Source organism: Condylura cristata, unplaced genomic scaffold, assembly GCF_000260355.1.
Source record: "Condylura cristata isolate star-nosed mole 26May11 unplaced genomic scaffold, ConCri1.0 scaffold00018, whole genome shotgun sequence".
NCBI classification, from domain to species: domain Eukaryota; kingdom Metazoa; phylum Chordata; class Mammalia; order Eulipotyphla; family Talpidae; genus Condylura; species Condylura cristata.
In genome coordinates this window covers 21,145,065-21,165,235 of record NW_004567119.1, presented here as the reverse complement: position 1 = coordinate 21,165,235, position 20,171 = coordinate 21,145,065, and the positions used below count along the sequence as shown (strand labels likewise).

The following is a 20,171-nucleotide window of genomic DNA, read 5'->3' as shown; positions in this document are numbered from 1 at the left end:
CCCCGCCCCTTCTCCTCCCCCTTGCCCCTGTCCACCAACCGCGCGCCGGGGTGGGCGGGGCCTGCCTCGGCCGCCGTCCCCGGTGCAATTCCCACCCCCCGTTTTCCTCCCTTTCTTTCTTTTTTTTTCCCCCTTCCTTTTTTTGTGAATGAAAAAAGGAGGTCGCGAGCGGTCCCCGGGACTGCAGCGCTCAGCGTCTCCGCGGCCGCGCCTTCGGAGCGGGCCAGGCGCGTAGCGGCGGCGGGCTCGCCCCTCTCTTCCACTCCTGCGCGCCGCCTCCAGCTCCGCAGCCAGAGGACCCGCGGCGGCGGCGCGGCCCAGCCGCCCGAGGTCGGGCGCTCCATGACATTGGGCGCCCGGGGCGCGGGGAGATGCTGATCCGGAAGAGGCAGTGGCTGCAGTGCCGCGCGCGCGGCCGCTCCCGGCCCGCCGTCCGGCCTGGGCTGCTCTGTCAGAGTTTCTGATCTAACGCGACCCGGGCCCGGAGCCTGTAGCAGCAGCGGCGGCGGCGGCGGCGGTGGCATCGGTCTAACTTGCATGCGTGGAGTGACCCCAGACATTTCACTAAAATGAGCGTGCTTAGCAGGAAGAGATGTGTTCCTTACACTAGAAATTACCCCGTCACATGTAGTGGTGTAAGTAAATGATTAATTTCTATTATGTCCGGATTGCAAGCAGCCTTGAAACGCTTTGCTTTGCCCTCCTGGCCCTGTCTGTGCGGCTCGGGACGACTCCCGGGATCCCGCTCTTCCTGTGGCTTAGCTTTGGCTGCGAGGGGGTCAGGGGGGAGAGGACTAACTCTTTCAGGGCTTTTCTAGGGAGAGAAGGGTGACTTGATTGCCTTAGTGGGTCGTGGCCTTCCCCGTTAACATTTTTTTAAATGTGTGTGTGTGTGTGTGTGTGTGTGCAGAGCAGCGTGTCAAGGGGAACGGTCCAGAGCGGTGCTAGTGTTTCCGTTCAAAACCAGTGGAATTTGAGTGTTTTGCTTGCCTTTCTCTAAATGTTTCTACCAACACAACTCTAGTGTAGTCTGTGCATCTGAGTTTTGGGGAACTACTGGAGAAATCCTTAGTGTTGATTGTTGCTATTTGCGCACCTAGGCTTGAGAAGGTTTATTGTGTGTTTGGGTGTGCATTGTTTGGTAATGTGACCGTTCAAGGTTCCTTTGGGCCTTGCTGCCCATTGGGTCTGCGCTGGAGGATTCACCTCTCAGCCTTCTGCCATATTCCAGTATCAGTGACCCCAGTGCGAGCTTCCTTTAATTTGGAGGCCACCCGCCCTCCCCCAACACCACACCTCTGCTCTTCTCTTCCCTGTTCTCCCTTCCTATCCATCCTTCTTGATTTTTACCTTCATTTTCAGGATATTCCTCCCTTTCACATTTTGTAAGATGCAGAATGTGGGATATTGGTTGCTAGGAGACAAGCCAGGCTCCCAGGGAGATTCTGTGGTTTCCTTGACAACCAGACTAGGGCAGCCGCAGAAGAACAAGCCTCCTATTAGCTGTGGGAGGGAAAGGGGGGCTTTTCTGGGCTCACGAAGAGCGTGTGTAGGGGTGTGGAGGTGGGACAGGGAGATGGTAAGGGCTGTAAGCCAATCTGAGCACACCTGGGATTTGGCCTGGCCTGAGTACAAAAAGCTGAGAGAGAAGTGGGTAGGAGGCTGTTCTGGGGGAGGGGAACAGGGATCCTAGGTGATTATGGTGTCCTGGAGGGAGAGGGGTGAATGGGGGCTGTGATACTCAGGGCAGGGTGGCAAAGCATCCACAGTTTATGGAGGTTAGTCAGGACACTTGGAAGGCTTGGAGATGAGGCAATTGTGCAGAAAAGTCTAGTCATTGAGGAAGAGACTGCCAGAAGGAAAGGGGAAGTTGAGAAGCTCATTGAGTGGTTGTATCATCATGTACCAGCAAAGATACAGTAATATGGCAATATTCTTGAGCAGAAATGACATTGCTGTTAGCATTGGCTCGCTATCTCTACTACAGGATCCTTGTTTAAGATAGGCCTGATTAGACTAAGAAAGAGTTCTGCTGGCTTAACTGGGCCACTCTGTATCTTAAAGGGAGCTATAATTACATATAGATATGTAATCTAGCATTATATAATACCATATTACATAAGAAAGCAAATACCTCTTTCTGCCCAGGCTGTCTTGGCATGAATTCATCAAGATTCAGGAGATTTTTTCCAAAGCTCTCATACCCATTTTCCAGAAGGCAGACTGATGCTCAGAGAGGTGAAGTGATTAGTCGCCCTTGTCCAGAGATAGCAATGAAGTTTGCCAGTCAGGCAGTTGGGGCAGGGGCGAAGTGGGTGGGAATGATGAAAATAGGGAGGAAGTCTGGGGTCATGCAGGGGAAAGCTACAGAGACAGCTGGAGAATGGAAAAGGGAGAGTGGGCTGTTCAGCCTGAGCGGCTCTCCCGACAGTCTGGAGTCTAAACTCACAGCAGAATGCTTGTTGCTCTCCTCCGTGTGGTTGGCTGTCCCCTACTTAACCCCCGAGGTGCATAAGGTATGCATGAATGTTTTCATCACAAAGTCACTGATCTTGGACCGGCACTGCTGGTGAGCTGGTATCCTCATCAACCTCCTCCTGATTTAAGAACTGATACCCCTCCTCCAAACCTCCCCCCACTACCCCCCACGATACACACCTGCTTACACACCTACATGCTGCTGGAATCTATATTTAAGAAAGTTCTATTGGCTAGTGGGTTTTTATCTTTCTCCTGCAGCTATATATATTGGTATTTGGGATTCTCTTTTGTTTTTCAGTTGATGAAATAGAAAGCACAACCTGGGTGATTTCTCCAGCACATCCTGACTTGAGACCAGGAACTGTGAAAATGGGGTTCCCAGTTGTTAGCGCTGGAGAGCCAGCAGGGAGAAGGCAAGATGGTGGTTAGAATAACCGTTGCCTGCTGGGGAGGGCCAGGAGGGGGGCCATGAGGAAAACAAATGATTCAGGCAATTGCCCTGGAGACAGGGGAGGGACCTGTGTGGAGACCCCCTGTTGTTTAGGGTTCAAATCCTGTAAAATTCCAAGAAGGAGGAGGCACTTGTCTCATTGAAAAGTCCTTGCTGCACTTTTTGCTTAGGTTGCTGAGATTCATCCACTCACGCAATCCCAGTTGCCATCGTTACTTGGGTATTTCAGCTCTGCATTCCTGCATGCTGGCATCCAGTTACAGCCCGGCAGGGATGGAGCTTCTCAGTTGCTGCTGGTGGCTTGGCTCTTGGGCTGGATGGCTGAGCAGTGAGGGGTACCTGGGCAGCCTCCAGGACTCCTCTGGACATAACCTCCCTGGGCCTAGGAAAAATTCCTCCAGGCTGCTTCAGTTCCTACTGACCTTATGCACACCGGGGTTGTGAGTGATGGGGTTGGCAGCAGGGGAAGAAGCTGGGCAGCCCAATGAACTGGGCAAAGCCAGGCTTCCTAACAACTCCAACCTCGGTCCTTCCTTCCCACCTCACATATGACCCCCAGGCAGGGTCATACCAGCTGGGAGGCTGCCAGAAAAAGCCCCCTCAAGCTGAGGCCCCCTCCTGGTGACAGCTTTTTAAGCTGACGTGATATTTTGACAATAGCTGGGCCTTCTGTTTGTTCATTTGAGCCATCTCTCTTTGTGGGTGGATAAGCTGCTTTCTTTTGACCCAACACCAAAAGAAACTGAGGCTTGCCCTTGCCCAGAAATTCAGGTCTAAACTTCTGGCCCTCTCCTTCCCCCAGTGAACCCATTACTTGTGCACCTGTTTAGCCACCATTCCTCAAAAGAGTTGCCAGGTGTCTGAAGGCTTCCAGATTGAGACTCCCCTTCCATGGGAGAGGGAAGTGCAGAGGGAGACTTCACTTGCTCTTCCTGAGGCTGGATGCAAATACATGGCAGGCAGCCCTGGGTAGGGGATAGGAAGGCCCTGGCCATAGACTACATTGTCACAGGCCTGAGGTTCCCCCACTCCCATCTCAAAACTGGGTGGGTCACACAAGCAACATGGCAGACCTAGGGGAGGGGTGGCCAGTGGGCTGTTCAGGTGCATCCAGAAGCCTTCCTAGCTCAGAAACTAGAAGGAAAGACTGGCACCTTTCTAAAGGGGCCTGGAGTGGGGCTGAAGGCTAGCCATGGGCAGGCCTTCTGAGGGCGAGAGGAAAGGTGGAAGCCAGGAGAACTACACTTAGCTCTGACAAGTCCATTAAATTTTAAAGTGACCCTGCCTCAGGCATGCTGGGAAGGGGTGGGGCCTGGCCCTGACTGCTTCTCTCAGCTGTTTGTTGTGCTGCCACAGCCCTGCTGTGGGAGGAGAAGGAGGAGAGCAGATCATGAATGAGCTTCCCAGGCAGACTCTTCTCTCTTGCTGGGAGAGTGGGGACAGGCCCTGGGCAGGCTTTGGGCTCTCTCAAAGGCCTCTCCAGTCCTAAGACCCAGTTGGAAGATGGTCACAGCAGGAGTGGGACAAGGGCTGCACACAGTGAAACAGCTCCTCCCAGCCTGAGTGGACTCTCATCTCCTTGGGCCCCTCCAGAGCTGTTGCACAGGGAGTTGCCCACGCCTTTCTCCTCTCTGCTCAGATGTTTGAAGAGAGAGGACCGGGCTGAGGAGAGCTGCAGGCCCTGGCACTCAGGAAGCTGTCTTGACCGCTTCTCTCCTCTCCCTCAGGTCCCAATTAATGGATTCTGACATGGATTATGAAAGGCCAAACGTAGAGACCATCAAGTGCGTTGTGGTGGGGGACAACGCTGTGGGCAAGACCAGGCTCATCTGTGCCCGGGCCTGTAATGCCACCCTCACCCAGTACCAGCTGCTCGCCACCCATGTGCCCACGGTTTGGGCCATCGACCAGTATCGGGTATGCCAGGAGGTAAGGCTGCAAGCCACTTGGTGGGGGCCCTGGCTATGCAGTGGGGCTCTTTCCTAAGCCCTAGCCCCATGTCCCAGACATGGCCTGTGCTGAGCTCATGGAAGCTCTAGGGGTGGGGTGAGGGCTCCTGAAGAGGAAAGAGGTTCTGGAGAGGGGCCTGAGGTGAGCCCCACCTAAGGGGCAGGAGCTTGGACTATTTGCATTGTGCATGGCTGAGCTGGTACTAGACTCCAGCTTTGTACAGCATCTGAGTAATCATATCCCCAGTAATGGGGAGCACAGGAGAGGGGGACTTTGGAGAGCTGAGAGGAGGAAAGAATCCGTGGGCTAATGGCAAAAAGATCAGGGGCTCATAAACACACCGACTGCTGAAAATCCTGTCCACTGCCATATTAGGGTCTCTGTGCTTCTGACCAACTTGGAGGCCACCCTTGCTATTGAGGGCAACTTCAGAGGTTGCACATGCATAGAAGTGTTACGCAGGACACTAGTGGGAGGTACTAGATTTGCCCTTCCAATCCCAAAGCTGCCAGGACCCTTGGATAAACTGGCACCCGCCTGAACTGATGCTGGGGCCCCAAGTACGGTTGCCCGGATTTCCATCTTACCCCCCTTTTCTCCCACAGGTGCTGGAACGTTCCCGAGATGTGGTAGACGATGTTAGCGTTTCTCTCCGCCTCTGGGACACCTTTGGAGACCACCACAAAGACCGTCGTTTTGCTTATGGGAGGTAAGGGATGCTTCCGACTCCATGTAGGGTGCCACGTGGGTGGGTATCGCCCCCGATTTCCCAAGGAACAGTGCAACTCTGTAAAGTTTAAATTGGGAGGAAGAAGTAAAGAAAACAACCCCCACAGAGGAGGCAGCCCTGGGAAGTGGAAGGAGTTGGGCTTTGGAGCCACAAGACTGATTAGAACCCAGCCCTGTTCCCTCCTAGCTCTGTCACTCTGGGCAATTAACTGTTCTGAAATGATAAAAATGGTAATTTCTAATGCACAAGATAGCCACGAGGTCAAAACAAGAGTCTCTGAAAGCTCTAAAATGCTAAATGAGAGGTACATAAATGAGAGGTGCTATTATTAATACATTTCGTATCAGATCATGTGAGCACATGACAGATGTGGGGTGCAGCCCCGGGAGGGGGCAGGCTGGCTACTCTTCCTGTTTCCCAGGCAGGTAACTTATTGCTAGCTTTCTCTGTCCATAACCTTACTCTCCTACCCCCCAGATCTGATGTGGTGGTTCTGTGCTTCTCCATTGCCAACCCCAATTCCCTCCACCATGTCAAGACCATGTGGTACCCAGAGATCAAGCACTTCTGCCCTCGAGCACCTGTCATCTTGGTGGGCTGCCAGCTGGACCTCCGCTACGCTGACCTGGAGGCTGTCAATAGGGCTAGGCGACCCTTGGCCAGGTAGTGGCGCTGTTGCTACCAGGGAAAGGAGGAAGGCTGGAGGGGGCGGGGGGTGTCTCCACTGTGCCCTGCTCAGCCCTGAGGGACCCTACTCATTCTTGCATCTCTTACTTCATTTGAAACAAGCTATGTTCACTCATTCATTCACTCATTCATCTATCATGCCCTGTGTGGGCAATACTGGACTAGAAAGAGAGAAGAAGTTGTCTTTCTGTGAAAGGGATTATAGTCTTGCTGGGACATGAACTAAATATGTCAATAAGATAAAGACCAACATGGACCCTTATGTGCTAATTGCCAGGGAGCTATTTAGGTGCTACCACTGCTTTGAGCAGGGCTTGGCATTGATACAGAAGGCTTCCTGGAAGAAGAGGGCATGGGAGGCGAGCCTTAAAGAACTGCTAGGGTTTGGTCAGACAGAGGAGAAAGAGCAGAGATTCAGTGCAAATGAGCTGGGCAGGAGGGGGCCAGGTGTACGTACATCCTGCCATCTCTCGACAGGCAGGCCTGGGCCCTGGCTGTCCCAGACTCCTGCCCTCCAGCCCCAATACAAGTTCGATTGCCTTTCTTGACCCGCAGGCCTATCAAGCCCAATGAGATCCTTCCCCCAGAGAAGGGTCGGGAGGTGGCCAAGGAGCTGGGCATTCCCTACTACGAGACCAGCGTGGTGGCCCAGTTTGGCATCAAGGACGTCTTTGACAACGCCATCCGCGCGGCACTCATCTCTCGCCGGCACCTGCAGTTCTGGAAATCCCACCTCCGAAATGTGCAGCGGCCTCTGTTGCAGGCACCCTTCCTGCCCCCCAAGCCACCGCCCCCGATCATCGTGGTGCCCGACCCGCCCTCCAGCAGCGAGGAGTGCCCCGCCCACCTCCTGGAGGACCCGCTGTGTGCGGATGTCATCCTGGTGCTGCAGGAGCGGGTGCGCATCTTTGCCCACAAGATCTACCTCTCCACCTCCTCCTCCAAGTTCTACGACCTGTTCCTCATGGACCTGAGCGAGGGGGAGCTGGGGGGCCCCTCAGGGTCAGGGGGCCCCCACCCGGAGGACCACCGGGGTCACCCTGATCACCACCACCACCACCACCACGGACGGGACTTCCTGCTTCGCGCGGCCAGCTTTGATGTGTGCGAGAGCGTGGAGGAGGGCGGGAGCTCCGGGCCTGCAGGGCTCCGGGCCTCAACCAGTGACGGGATCTTGCGGGGCAACGGAACAGGGTACCTGCCCGGGAGGGGGCGAGTGCTGTCTTCCTGGAGCCGAGCTTTTGTGAGCATCCAGGAAGAGATGGCGGAAGATCCGCTGACCTACAAATCCCGGCTGATGGTAGTGGTAAAAATGGACAACTCCATCCAGCCGGGGCCCTTCCGCGCTGTGCTCAAGTACCTGTACACGGGGGAGCTGGACGAGAAGGAGCGGGATCTCATGCACATAGCACACATCGCTGAGCTGCTAGAGGTCTTTGACTTGCGCATGATGGTGGCCAACATCCTCAACAACGAGGCCTTCATGAACCAGGAGATCACCAAGGCCTTCCACGTCCGCCGGACCAATCGGGTCAAGGAGTGCTTGGCAAAAGGCACCTTCTCAGGTAGGCATCCACTTAGAGACTGACAGCCTGAAGACAGGGGAGCGTCCTACCCGCAGCACTCCGGAGGCGCTGGGTTGACCCGACTAGCATTGTCTCAGGACCCCATGTCCCGGAGGTGCGGACCCCTCAACTGCTGGAGCGTCATCTCTCCTGCCGTGAGCCCAGTTTAGCACGGCTCAGACTGTGGCTTCAGAAGGAGGCAGGATACCTGGGAGCGGGCTCTCCCCTTGGGGTTGGTGGTCCTGTTACAGGGCACCCCAATGTGAATTGGGTTGCCTGTCTATGGGCCTTCACCCACGCGCTTACAATTCAGTCGTATTATGTACACACTCAAAAAGGTTCAATAGTGGATTTATTTAGAAGGAGAAAGGTAAAGGAAGAACCCAGGGAAAGAGAGAGAGAAATACAAGTTAAGCTAGAATGTTCTACGAGTTCTGCTGACTTGGACTCCGCCACGCTGAAAACTGATCGAGAGCCAAAATGATCAGCTGCGAACCCCCAGGCCAAGAGACCCCCCCAGAGCCCCCATGTCCAGCTTTATCCCAACCTGGCTGCTCAGCTCCACCCTCACGTCCCAGCGTGCTTCTCCTTGGTATTGATGGGATTAGTAGCTCCAGTATCTGGAGTGTGGGTGGAATCCATGAAACCTGTCATAGTCCCACATTCTTTCACCACATCCTCATGTGATGCTTCTTCTCCTGGACAGATGTGACCTTCATCCTGGATGATGGCACCATCAGTGCCCACAAGCCCCTATTGATTTCCAGCTGCGACTGGATGGCTGCCATGTTTGGGGGGCCGTTTGTGGAGAGTTCCACCAGGGAGGTAAGACCTTGGTGGGGATAAGGTGGAAAAGAGGGACGTACACCCTTTGCATCTGAGACCTGTCCCTTAATGATACTCTCTTTTGTATTGACTGGGCTAGCAGAGTGGTGGGCCCAAGAGGAACTGATGAGGTGTTTTCCACAGCCAAGGATTTTCCAGTCTACGTGGACAGGGAGTTTTAGTAACAGCTTAGCAATATGGTTTTCAGTGCCTTTTCTCTCAGGTCTTGCAAGCTATGTAGAGAATTTAAATGACGTCCCCAAACTTGCCTAAGTAGCAAAGGGTTAGGACTTGAACTCACCACTTCTATTTCCCCAGATCCTTACACTGTATCTTACTTTCTCCCTAACACATAGGAGGTAACTGGAAAAAATTCAATGTGTCCCAAAAAGAACCCATCACTGTTTTATTAATAAAAGGATTTATTAATATAGAGGTATGGCAAAGCCAAGAGATCAAGAGAAAAGAGCCATTAAAAAAATGCATTATTATAGCCCAGATCTCAATTGGGGAGGCCCAGGTGTGGCATGGAGGGGGTCCACAGGGAAGCTCCAAGTGTCGGTTAGGAGGCAGAGGGGACAAGAACCTTAACTGTCATTTACTGGAGCGGAGACCTTTACTGGGGTGGAGAGTATTAAGTGCTCTTACCCAGCAGCTTTCGAATTGACCGGCTTCAATAATTTCAGCAGACTCCAGGGTATACGGATGTCTGTAGTTGTTTGGAACCTTGTTCTGTGATAAGACCAGTGGATGGAAACCTTGATATCTGATAAAGAAGATGGCTGAGGGGTGTGGACTCTTTATTGAACAGTTTGCAGAGGGAAGGTGTGCTTGCAGGTGACTCCTTCCCTGTCTCTGGGAATGAGCTGGGCCTGAGAGGGGCAGTTCTATAGGGTTTCGGAGTGCACAGGGTAAACACAAAGGCTGCATACAGTCACCTTCTGTTCTAGTCAGTGAGGCTCACTTCTCAGGTGCCGAACCTGATTCAGAAGGCATCTATCACCACGCCCTGGTGAATACTCCTTAAGTCTCCTCTCTTTCCTATTCTTCCACCGCATCAGAGCAACCGAGGCTTGGCCCTGGGTGTGCCCTGTCTGCTGCAAACTAACATGGGTATTCAGCGCTCAGCCTTGCAGTTCACAAGGCTCTACTTGATGCAGATGCTTCAAGTTCTGAGCGTCACAGGCAGTTTTCCGAGCTGATCTGTGGTTTCTTTCGAGTCCAGGAGACCAGAGCTTTCACTTCTGCCGCCTCCTCACTGCTTGTCTCTTGAATGAGAACTGGACCAAAAGCAACACAGCACTCTGGTGACACAGAGTTGGAATTTCCCAAGATTTCTGGGAAGTCCTAATTGAAGGCTCAGCGGAGGGGGTGAGATTCGAGGCTCTGATCCTTGAAGCCTCTGTTAGATTTGGATATCCCAAGCCTGAGACTAGGAATTCTCCGAAGCCCCACGGGCCTGCCAGCCTTAGGCACTTCTCAGTACCTTTGAAGCCAACTTGAAAGCTCTAGGCGATTCTCTGCGCAACCTGGAGAGATTTGCCTGATGAGAAAGCAGTTTTTTGTGGCAGCGTTGTTCTGAAGAGATCCCAGAGGCCCCAGGCAGCAACCTTGAACAACCAGAGAAAAGCCAGCCAGTGTTTGCTTTGACTTGGATCCCACTTCCAGGGCTCCCTGCAGGGCTGGGGGGCCCCAGAGGACCAGAGTGTAGGTTTAGGTGACAATTAGAACTCCTCAAGCATCCACCAAGCCAGAGTAGCTGCAGAAGGACGCCACTGCAAATCTAGAACCTTGTGAAAGGTATCAGAGCTCTGCCTCCTGGTGCTGTCAGCAGGCCGGGGCTCGGTGCTAGTGTCTCCAGGAGACAGGCCTTTGGGGTCTTTGCAGTAGCTTGGGCTGCCCTAGAAGGGCTGTGTGTCTGAGGGAGACTCGTTGCATAGGCTGGGGCCTTTGGGTGTCTCCAAACTGAGGGGGTCCCCCCCACAGGTGGTGTTTCCCTACACGAGCAAGAGCTGCATGAGAGCCGTGCTGGAGTACCTCTACACGGGCATGTTCACCTCCAGTCCCGACCTGGATGACATGAAGCTCATCATCTTGGCCAACCGCCTCTGCCTGCCGCACCTGGTTGCCCTCACAGGTAACTAACCAGAGCGCCCGGGACCTCCCTAGGGAAGAAGGCAGGGAACCCCCCAGGCAGGATTAGATCTTCTTCTCTGCTTCTCTCCTCCTAAGGGACCAGCTATAGCACCAAGGGAATTAGTTGACAAAAAGTGAAATATGGTGCGGAGGTTTGGGTGAGGACACAGACACCAAGAAGAGAATGTGAGCGGATGCTGCATGGGGGCACCTCATGGGCGCTCTCCTAAGGCGGTTTCAGCCCAGAGAAGTGGTTTCCTATAGGTGACAGTGTCTAATTGGCTGGAGAGAATAGAACACAGTTATATTTCTACCCTTTGGTTCTTCTCTTCTTTCTCTCCTTTCTTCTCTCCTTTCTTCTCCTCCTTTCCTCTTCCTTTCTTTCCTGCTCTACCTTCAATGTTACCTGCTTTGCTTTAAAATAAAAATCAAACATGGACCTTCCATTCATAATCCTTGAAAAGAGTGTGAGCATCTGAGGAGCAGAGACTGAGATCTGAGCCCTTGCTGGGGAGACCAAGCGAGTAGGGGGCAGTCAAGGGGCAGGAGAAGAGACCTGGAGTTGTTCAGAGGCAGGAAGACTTTCAGAAAGCTCCTGCTGAAGTGCGAATTGGCACTTGTGTGGTTGGCATTAATACCCAGACTGGTCAGTGTTATTGGCCAGCCAGGGGCGGGGTTGAGGGAGGGGCTGAGAACAATCACATACTGAGTTGAGGTTCAGGGCAGGTCTTGAGTCACAGCTGCTGGGGCCCTGAGCAGATGATCAGAATCAGCCTTTAGATACATGAACAGCAGTTCCATGATGACGAGTTGGAAGGTGGGACTAGGTCATGATCAGAAGCAATATATGTATGTATATATATATATATATATATATATAATATTTTATTTATTTATGCATACAGAACTGGGGTGCAGGCCAGAGGTGCAGGGGCGTTGAGAGGATTCACCAGAGACAGAGTGGGGAGCAGAACAGACAGATTGACTCTGTACACTACTGAGGGGAGCAGCGGGCGGGTCAGGAGAGGTCTGCCACACCATGTGGTCACCTCCGGGGCTGGGGATCAAACTCTCACTGAAGTGGCAGTGGCTAGCTTGCAGTGCTGCACTTTAACGTGTTATGCCACCAGGGAGGGCCAATGTATACACACACACACACACATATGATTTTTTACTTTTTAATGCATACAAGAACTGGGGTTAGGCTAGAGGTACTGGGGGGATGGTGCAAAGATTCACCAGACAGTGGGGAGCAGAACCAGTGGATCTACTGAAATACTCTGCTAAGAGGGTGAGGGGAGCAGTGGATGAATCAGGAGAGGTCTACTGTGGCATGTGGATCAGCTCCTTGGCCAGGGATCGAAATCATGCTACAGTGACTGGCAATAGACTGATAGTGTTGAGACTTTAACCCCTGCCCACCAGGGGCCCCCCAGAAGCAGACTATTAAAAGCTGAGCCTGGAGAGGTGTCAAGGACCCCTGGCTTGGGGCACAGGGGACTTTAGGGCATGGAGCAAGAGAGAGCCAGTATGTCACCTACAAACGTCCTTAAAAAAGTACTGCCATCGCCCCAGAGCACATAAAACTGTCCAAAATTTTGGACTGAGGAATTGAACTTTAGAAAGACTATTTCCAAAGAAATGACCCAAAGGAAAAAATATAGAAAGATATTTCCATAAACTTGCTTCATCGTGGCAGGCAATCACAAATCAGACAGGCAGGCCCAGACCGTTAAAGAAGCTAAACTGCACGGCTGCCTGGGAGGGCCTGGGGAAGGGCTTTGATGGCTCCGTGCACACCGGCAGACAGACAGCAGTGCACTGTGTGCACCTTGCTAAGGGCCAGGAGATGCTGAGTGACTATTGCTGAGTGACTGCAGTATAGCTGATGATGTGTTGTGACAATAATAGTATGTGTTGATGGGTGAGATATGATCTCTATACAATTATTAATTCAAACTTAAAGCTTTTTTAGTTAAGTATAATACAAATTCATGAAACACGTTCAGTTTCATGAGCCATTATTGAGCCCAGTGACACCCATGGGAGCTAGAACGTGGCTGGCCACACAAGAAGCCTCCACTGTACCTCCCAGTCACCCTGTGCCAGAAGAAACCCTCTGCCTATTACTCTTCGTTAGGGTAATTTTTATGACCCGCCCCCTTACTTTTCTTTCTTTCTTTCTTTTTTTTTAATAATATAATAGTTTATTTTTACATCATTTTGTGCCTTTTCCCATCTCAGTTGTAATCCCCGAGGGCTTCCCATCACCATATCACCGTGTGCCATAACCATAGGCCAGTGCACTCCCCTCCCCCCACTGTTTTTGATCCTTTACTTTTTTTTGATAGTTTTATCATGCAAGTGTACATCTCTGGACACTATCGGGATAATTTTATTTTTTATGTGCCACTTATACCATGTCATTGAAATTTGTTTCCCTTGTAAATTATTTGTTGGAAGAGACCCCCCACTGATCTTTTGTCCTGTACAGTTTCCTACAGCCTGGATTTTTGCCGACTGTGTTTCTGTACCGCCCAATTTCTTGTCAGCTGGCCATTGGTTGAGAGGCCATTGGTTGAGAGGCCATTGGTGAATCCACTTCATAGATTTTACTTTTCATCAAGAGGACAGATTGCCTGTATTTGTCTCTTTTTGTGATGCTGGTTGCCACTGATATTGCTGGATTCAGTAATTTGCTAGGTGTTCTGAATGGTACTATTTCAACCCAGTCGTTCCTTTCTGTATCTAAAAAGAGAGAAACTTGCCCCCATCAACAGATTATCCAGAGTACAGTTCATGTGGGAATGTCAGGGTGGCCGTCATTCTTTCCTTTTATTCACCAGTTTCAAGTTAAATTTGTTTCCTGTCACCGTTTGAAGCTGACCAAATGTTCTTTTTCATGAAGTGCTATTGTGAGCCATTCCATCTGAACATACCTGCTTGGTCTCCACTAACTGCAGTTATTCTGTTGACGCTGAGAGCGTATTGCACTGTTAATACTTAGAAGTGTCTGTGCGTGACTCTAGAGGCCGAACTTTCTGGCTGTGTGGACTGACAAGGATCTTGGGTATCTTCTGCTCTATTTCTCTGAGAGTCCTCGTTTCTTATAGTTGGAATGTGTCCAAGGCTAGTCTCTGTATGAGGGATGCTCATGTTCTGAGTTGGCTGTTGCTTCTAGGTCTTTTCCATGAACCGAGTAGAAAAACACACATATAGTTTAAAGATAAAATGCCTCATGTGTTTATTCTGATGGGTTAAAATGTAGGACTAAGAGAGTTCTTTTATATAGACATTTTTTTTAAAGATTTATTTATTCATACAGAACTGGGGTGCAGGCAGAGATGTGAAGGATGACAGGATTCACCAGAGACAGAGAGGGGAGCAGAACAGGCAGAACGATGAAGCACACTGCTGAGGGGAGCAGGGGCGGGTCAGGAGAGGTCTGCCGCGCCATATGGATCTCCTCCGGAGCAGGCGGGGATCGAACTCATGCGGAAATGGCCTCAGCCTCTCAGTGCTGCGTTTTAACCTGCTGCACCACCAGGGAGGGCCTATATAGACATTTTAACATAAAACCCATGATTTGTTGCAAAAGTTAAATTTACCCAATCCATATTTTTTATTTTGGTTTAATCCATATTTTTTATTTTGTTGTTCTGAGCACACCTGAGTTTTAATACTTTTTCCCAGTAGTATCTGGGTTGATTCTACTGGGGCTTCTCACCCTTTGTAGATTAGGTCATTGGGGGAACATATGTAACTTGAAAAATCCTCTTAGGTGATGCTCATATCGCCTTTCCCTCCCACCCTTTCTCCCCTGGGAAAGTCTTGTTCAAATTCCAGCTCCTTTGTGTCAGGATTTCCGAGTGGTCTCAGGCACCAGACTCAAATCCCAGCTTCTCCACTGGAGAAACTTCAGTCTCCTGGTCCGCTGGGACTTGCCCTTGGCCCTGATTGCTCTTTGCCCTGCAGCGAGCCCTCGCCAGGGTGGTTTGGTGAGGGCATATTTGTTTCCTGGGATTCTTGAGTTGATTCCTGGCTGTGTGTGTCACAGAGCAGTACACAGTGACCGGGCTGATGGAAGCAACCCAGATGATGGTTGACATTGATGGGGATGTCCTTGTGTTCCTGGAACTGGCTCAGGTATGAGGTGAGGGGGAGCATCCCTCCAGCATTCCCAGCATGGGGTTCTGTCTGCCCACTCACAGTGAACGAGGGGGAGCAGGCAGTGGTGGGCAGGAGGGAACCCATCGTCAGACCTAGGCCCTGACTGGGCAGAGCCCATGTCATCATGCGTGCCAGAGCACACCACCCACCTCCCACCCCACCCCGGCCCATCAAGCCAAGAGGTAAAGGCGACAGTGGGAGGAAGGGACTGAGACTTCAGGCTTGGAGGGAGCCCCAGGCTCGTGTTCAGACTGGTGACTGCCTGCTAAGGTCATTTAAAGGACATCGAGATGCTCGACCTAGAATTAACTGCCCACCTCTTATTTCCAAACAAACTTGCAAAATCCCCCACACCAACCTTCCCAGCGCCAGAAATCCTACCACAGAAGATTAAATTACGAAGTTAAAGCGTGCAGATTTGAGGCTTATAGACACTCCTGGGAAATTCAGCTCCCTGAGTCCAGTCCTCAGCACCTAAGTGCAGACAGCTTTAGTTTCCAATGGGGAAAAGGAAGAGTGTGGACTTGGGGGTGTGGGAGGGGGGCTGTGCAGGACAGAGGTCAGGAGATGGTGGTGTCCCAGAAGCCAAAGCCAACATTCTGCCCTCAGGAGGTGGGCCCTTTGCGACCACAAGGCCTTCGCTCTCCCACCCCAAAGGTCCTGAGGCCCATTGTAGATGTCAGTCTGAGGCACACCCGCCCCAGGGTCTCTTCACAGACTCCCTTCTGTCTGTCCCCAGTTCCACTGCGCATACCAGCTGGCCGACTGGTGTCTCCACCACATCTGCACCAACTACAACAACGTGTGCCGCAAGTTCCCCCGCGACATGAAGGCCATGTCCCCAGGTGAGCATCCCGCAGAGGCCACGCCTCCCTCACTCCCAAGGAGCCTCCCCCGGGCCTGCCAGTGATCCAGGAACTTGATCTTGGGGTTGGGAAGCACCTGCGAAGGAGCATCCAGAGGGGGCCCCAAGGACACATCCTGGCCCAGGGGGCAGGGTTGCTGGGGACTGGGGGCGACTCACCCTACCTCACTGGGCTGCTGTTTGTCACAGTTCCAGAAAGGGGGGCAAACTAGATAGAGCTGATATCTTTTGAACTTTTTGGGGCAGGACTGCACAGTAGGAAATACACGTTAGATTGTGAGCCAGTACTTGTATAGAAAAATATCGAAATTGTTTTTCATGCTGTCCATATCCACTACCTTGATTTCCCAGCCTAGGACTGGCCGCGCATCCCAGTTTGGACAACTCATGTTTGGTTATCCTTGGAGGTCTCCTGTGATACCCTCTGCTTGATTGATATATGTCAGGTCCTGGGGCCTAACAGGAAGGCATGGGCTCCAGAGGGAAGTGCTGCTGGCTTCTCTGAGTTCCCGTCACATGTTCTGGAGGTCGCCATTCTGCCATGACCCCCTTCCTCTTTTTAGGTTGTCACCCCACCTACCAGGTCTTCTAGCTCATTCTCTCCTGTCATGCTTACTACAACCCTTTTAGCATTTTCTTTCTAAAAGAATAGCTCCTATCCTGCCACTCTTCGGACCCCAAACCTTCCATGTCCCCCACTGCTTTCCAGAATAAATCCAGACCCCTCAGCCTAGCCATCCTGCTAACTGACCCCTTGTCTTCCTGCAGCCCTCCCTTCAGCACAGCTCTGCCAGAATCTTCTGCTCTTTCTCCCAGCCATTCTAAGCATCTGCCCACAGCCTTACTTGTCCATCCTTCCTCTTTGGTTCTTTGTCTCAGAATGTCCCCCCACCCCCACCTCCCCTAGTACATATGAAGGCCCCAGGTAGATCTCCCTTGTGTCTTCGGACAACAGCATGACTGGGAGAGCATTTCCCCAGCCCTGTCAACCCCACTTCCTGGGCATGTAACTTTTGGGAGCTCTGCAGCTAGAGGGGAGCGCTGTGACGGCAGGGGCTGGTTTCCCAGGTGCTGTCCCTTGCTGGATGGAAGGTCCGCGGTGGGTGCTGTGTCAGTGGGGTGGGGGCCTCTCTGACACCCTCTACAAACCACACCCCTCTGGCCCTTCTGCCCCTTCTGACATGCCCTCTGCCACTCTGCTCCAGAAAACCAGGAGTATTTTGAGAAGCACCGGTGGCCACCCGTCTGGTACCTGAAGGAAGAAGACCACTACCAGCGGGCACGGAAGGAGCGGGAGAAGGAGGATTATCTCCACCTGAAGCGGCAGCCCAAGCGGCGATGGCTGTTCTGGAACAGTCCCGCCTCGCCATCCTCTTCCGCTGCCTCCTCGTCATCCCCATCTTCCTCCTCAGCTGTGGTCTGAGATGCCGCCGCCCTCTTCTGACCCAGCTGCTGTTGTCCCCACTTACCCTCTGCTCTTCTGCGTTTCCCCCGCCCCCATCTTCCAGGGACAAGGGGACCCACATTACCAGGACCCTGAGGGCAGAGCTGTTCTCACAGACAGGAGCGGGGAGCTGGGCCTTGTCTATCAGAGCAGGCATGCCCTGCATGCCCTGCAGAGGTCTCCAGTTCCAGGCAGGGCGGGAGAAGTTGCTAGGGGCGGGGCAGGAAAGGGCTGAGACGTCTGGTTCCTAATCTCTGGGTTGGTGAGCCCCAGAGTCAAAGGGAAACCCCTCCTGGCCATGAGACCATGCTGTGTGTGTCTCTGAGGGTCCTGCCTCTGTTGGTCATGTAAAGACTTAAGGGTTGCACTTGTTTTGTGGGTGTTCCCACATGGAGCCTACTTAAATCCTCACTGGAGAAGCCAGGGTAGAAATTAAAGCCTTTAGAGCCCAACTCAAGGCTTCTGCATCCTGGGGTACAGCTGCCAGAGGCCACAGGTAAAAAGGCCTCCACTCTGCCAGCCTCCCTAGAGGGCCACATGCATCCAGGCCTGGCAAAGGCTGGCAGGCTGCTCAGAATATGGGCTGAGAAGCAGTTGCTCTTGGTGCAATGAGAAGGCTCCCTCCCTGGTCCTTCACCTCTCAGATTTGGAGAGGAGACCCAACAGTAACAGCTGGGGTGGGGTCGAGGGAGACAAGGAAGCTGGTGGGGGAGGGGACCTGAGTATAGCAAGCCGGTTCTGTGGGGCCCCTCCCCACCTCTGGTTAGCATGGCTTCTTATGGGGTGAGGCAAAGTAGCAAAAACAAGAAACAAAACCCAAACAACAGCAAACAAAATCACCACCCACATAATACCCTAGCCCCTTATCCCCTCAAAGGAAGAAAAACAGAAAAAGATCATGTACAGCTTACATTTTTACAAAGCCGAACGGGCTCCGGTGATGATGAGATAAAGGTCTAGGTTATAGAATTGACTCTGATGGCTTTCAGGAAAGAACTTGTCACCTGTGTGGCTGAGGCCCTGCCATGCTGCTGACTCTGAGGGTCACACAGCTGCACCCCTGCAGCCTGCTGGGGTTGAAGTTTCAGGGGGGCTGGGCAAGGGTGGGGGTGAGTGTCTCAGGACTCAGACCTAGCATGGGACCCTTGTGTTAGCCAGTGTTGGGAATCAGTGATCCCCTTCACCTTCTGAGGCTGACTCTAGGATGCCATGGTATTGGAGGTGGGGTGAAAGGTCAAAGGCCAGCAAAAGGGCCCCAGTTTGGAGACCAGGAGTCCCTGAATGAAGGCTCTTAGGACATGGTCTTCCTTAGCTGGTCTGGGAAAAAAGGGGAGGAGGGCAAAAGGGAGAATTGAATTAGAGTAAAACCAAGGTCCATCCCAAGAGGATGATTGTGGAAGATTAAGACTAGCTGCTACCCCTGGGGAAAGCCCGGGCCATGCCAGACATTCCCCCTTTTCTAATCTTGATCCACATTTCACCCCGCCTACCCCTCACCCTTTTTAGATTTAAAGGCTGAGCCCCTCAGTTGAAGGTAGGGCCAGAGAGACAATAAGGTGTCAAGCTAGAGAATGATACTAAAGAAAGGGGGAGTGGCTTTAGGTCCAAGCCCCTGGGGTGGGCTGCACCACCACAAACTGGCGTTAAGTCAGGGCTAGTGTAAATCCAAAAACAAAGGGAAACTTTCTAGCAATTTTGTGCTGCTACCACCTAGAGATTTGAGGTTAGTCAAGAGGTGAGCTAGGAGAGAGAGGCAGAGATCAAGTAGGTTGAGTGGCCAAGACCCCCCTTGTAGGAGCTGAGACTTATCCCAGGCATGACTGCCTGTCTCAAGTCCCTGGGGGTGGGGCAGGGGCTGGGTGGGCTTGTGCAGTCCCCTGCTGGCTGGCCGCCTCCCTTCAGCTGAGCACCGCCCTTGGCCTTGGGGAGGCTGAGGAGCTAAAGGGCCTGGTAGGAGGAGGTAGCATTGGAGCAGGGTGCAGCTCTACCCTCTTGCTCTTGGGTAGGTGACAGGAGGGACACACCTGAGTCTCAGGGCTTCCAAGCATGCTAGGTGAGAGGGAGACCCCCCTCCAGAGCAAGGGGAGGGGGGGAGGTATTCCTGACTCTGCATGCCAAAGAATCTGGGCAACTGATGAGGATGCACAAAGGCCAGTGGTGAGAGAAAGTGAAGATGGCCAGGGAGTGTTCCCACAAGTACCCCACCACCCAGGGCCAGCTCACCCCTCAGGGACCCACTGCCCTGCCCCCCAAGGCTTTGCCAGAGCCAGTCTGCACCACGCAGGAACTCAGCAGGCCCAGGTGCCCTGCAGAGACCACCTGGAGAGGCTGTGCAGCAGCCCCATCCTCAGGCTGCAGGGGGAGGTCAGGAGGGGCCAGCTCCAGTCCTCAGGAGCCTGGTACTTGGCGATGCAGAGTCAGAGCAGGGACACCCAAGCAGGGCCAGCATGAATGGAGGGAGGGAGTCCCGTGCATGGCCTTAGAAGCTGCTGCAGGGGGAAAGGGGGTGGGGGAGGAAAACACCACACCTCTTTTTATATAAGGTTTCATATTTAATTTGGTCATGAATTCATAAATACATGAGTATTTTGTACCTAATGGCCTGTCTTGTTTGATTTTATAAAAAAAAAAAAAAAACTTCAAAGAAGGGATTGTCCCTTGGGGGAAGGCTGGAAGGGTACCCAACCATTAAACAAAACTTAAAAAGTGTGATATTTGGGTAGAAAGCAGTAGAGAGGACACTCTCATGCTGTCATGAAGCTTCTCTCTGGTAAAAGACACAATGGACATGTGAACAAACACACAAACCTGACATGCTGACAGGGTTGGTACTTTGACAAACCCTCAAGAAAGCGCCCAGAGAAAGG

General features: G+C 52.5%; 2 protein-coding genes across 2 annotated transcripts in view; one reads left to right on the top strand and one right to left on the bottom strand.

Annotated features, from left to right (window-relative positions):
• The window catches only part of PEBP4 (phosphatidylethanolamine-binding protein 4), a 222,571-nt gene extending 220,388 nt beyond the window's left edge, over positions 1 to 2,183 (bottom strand). Inside the window, exon 1 of the mRNA XM_012726905.1 lies at positions 2,135 to 2,183. Within this exon, the coding sequence (XP_012582359.1) occupies positions 2,135 to 2,161 (27 nt within the window). The 5' untranslated portion in view covers positions 2,162 to 2,183. The remainder of the gene's footprint in view (positions 1 to 2,134) is intronic.
• On the top strand, positions 95 to 19,888 carry RHOBTB2 (Rho-related BTB domain containing 2). The gene is made up of 10 exons (XM_004685397.2): positions 95 to 635; positions 4,660 to 4,861; positions 5,488 to 5,591; positions 6,090 to 6,275; positions 6,855 to 7,864; positions 8,571 to 8,689; positions 10,676 to 10,826; positions 14,883 to 14,971; positions 15,735 to 15,840; positions 17,066 to 19,888. Exons 2-10 carry the CDS (start codon positions 4,670 to 4,672, stop codon positions 17,281 to 17,283), a joined length of 2,175 nt encoding a protein of 724 aa, XP_004685454.1. The 5' UTR covers positions 95 to 635; positions 4,660 to 4,669; the 3' UTR covers positions 17,284 to 19,888.
• Positions 19,889 to 20,171: the final 283 nt, after the last annotated feature.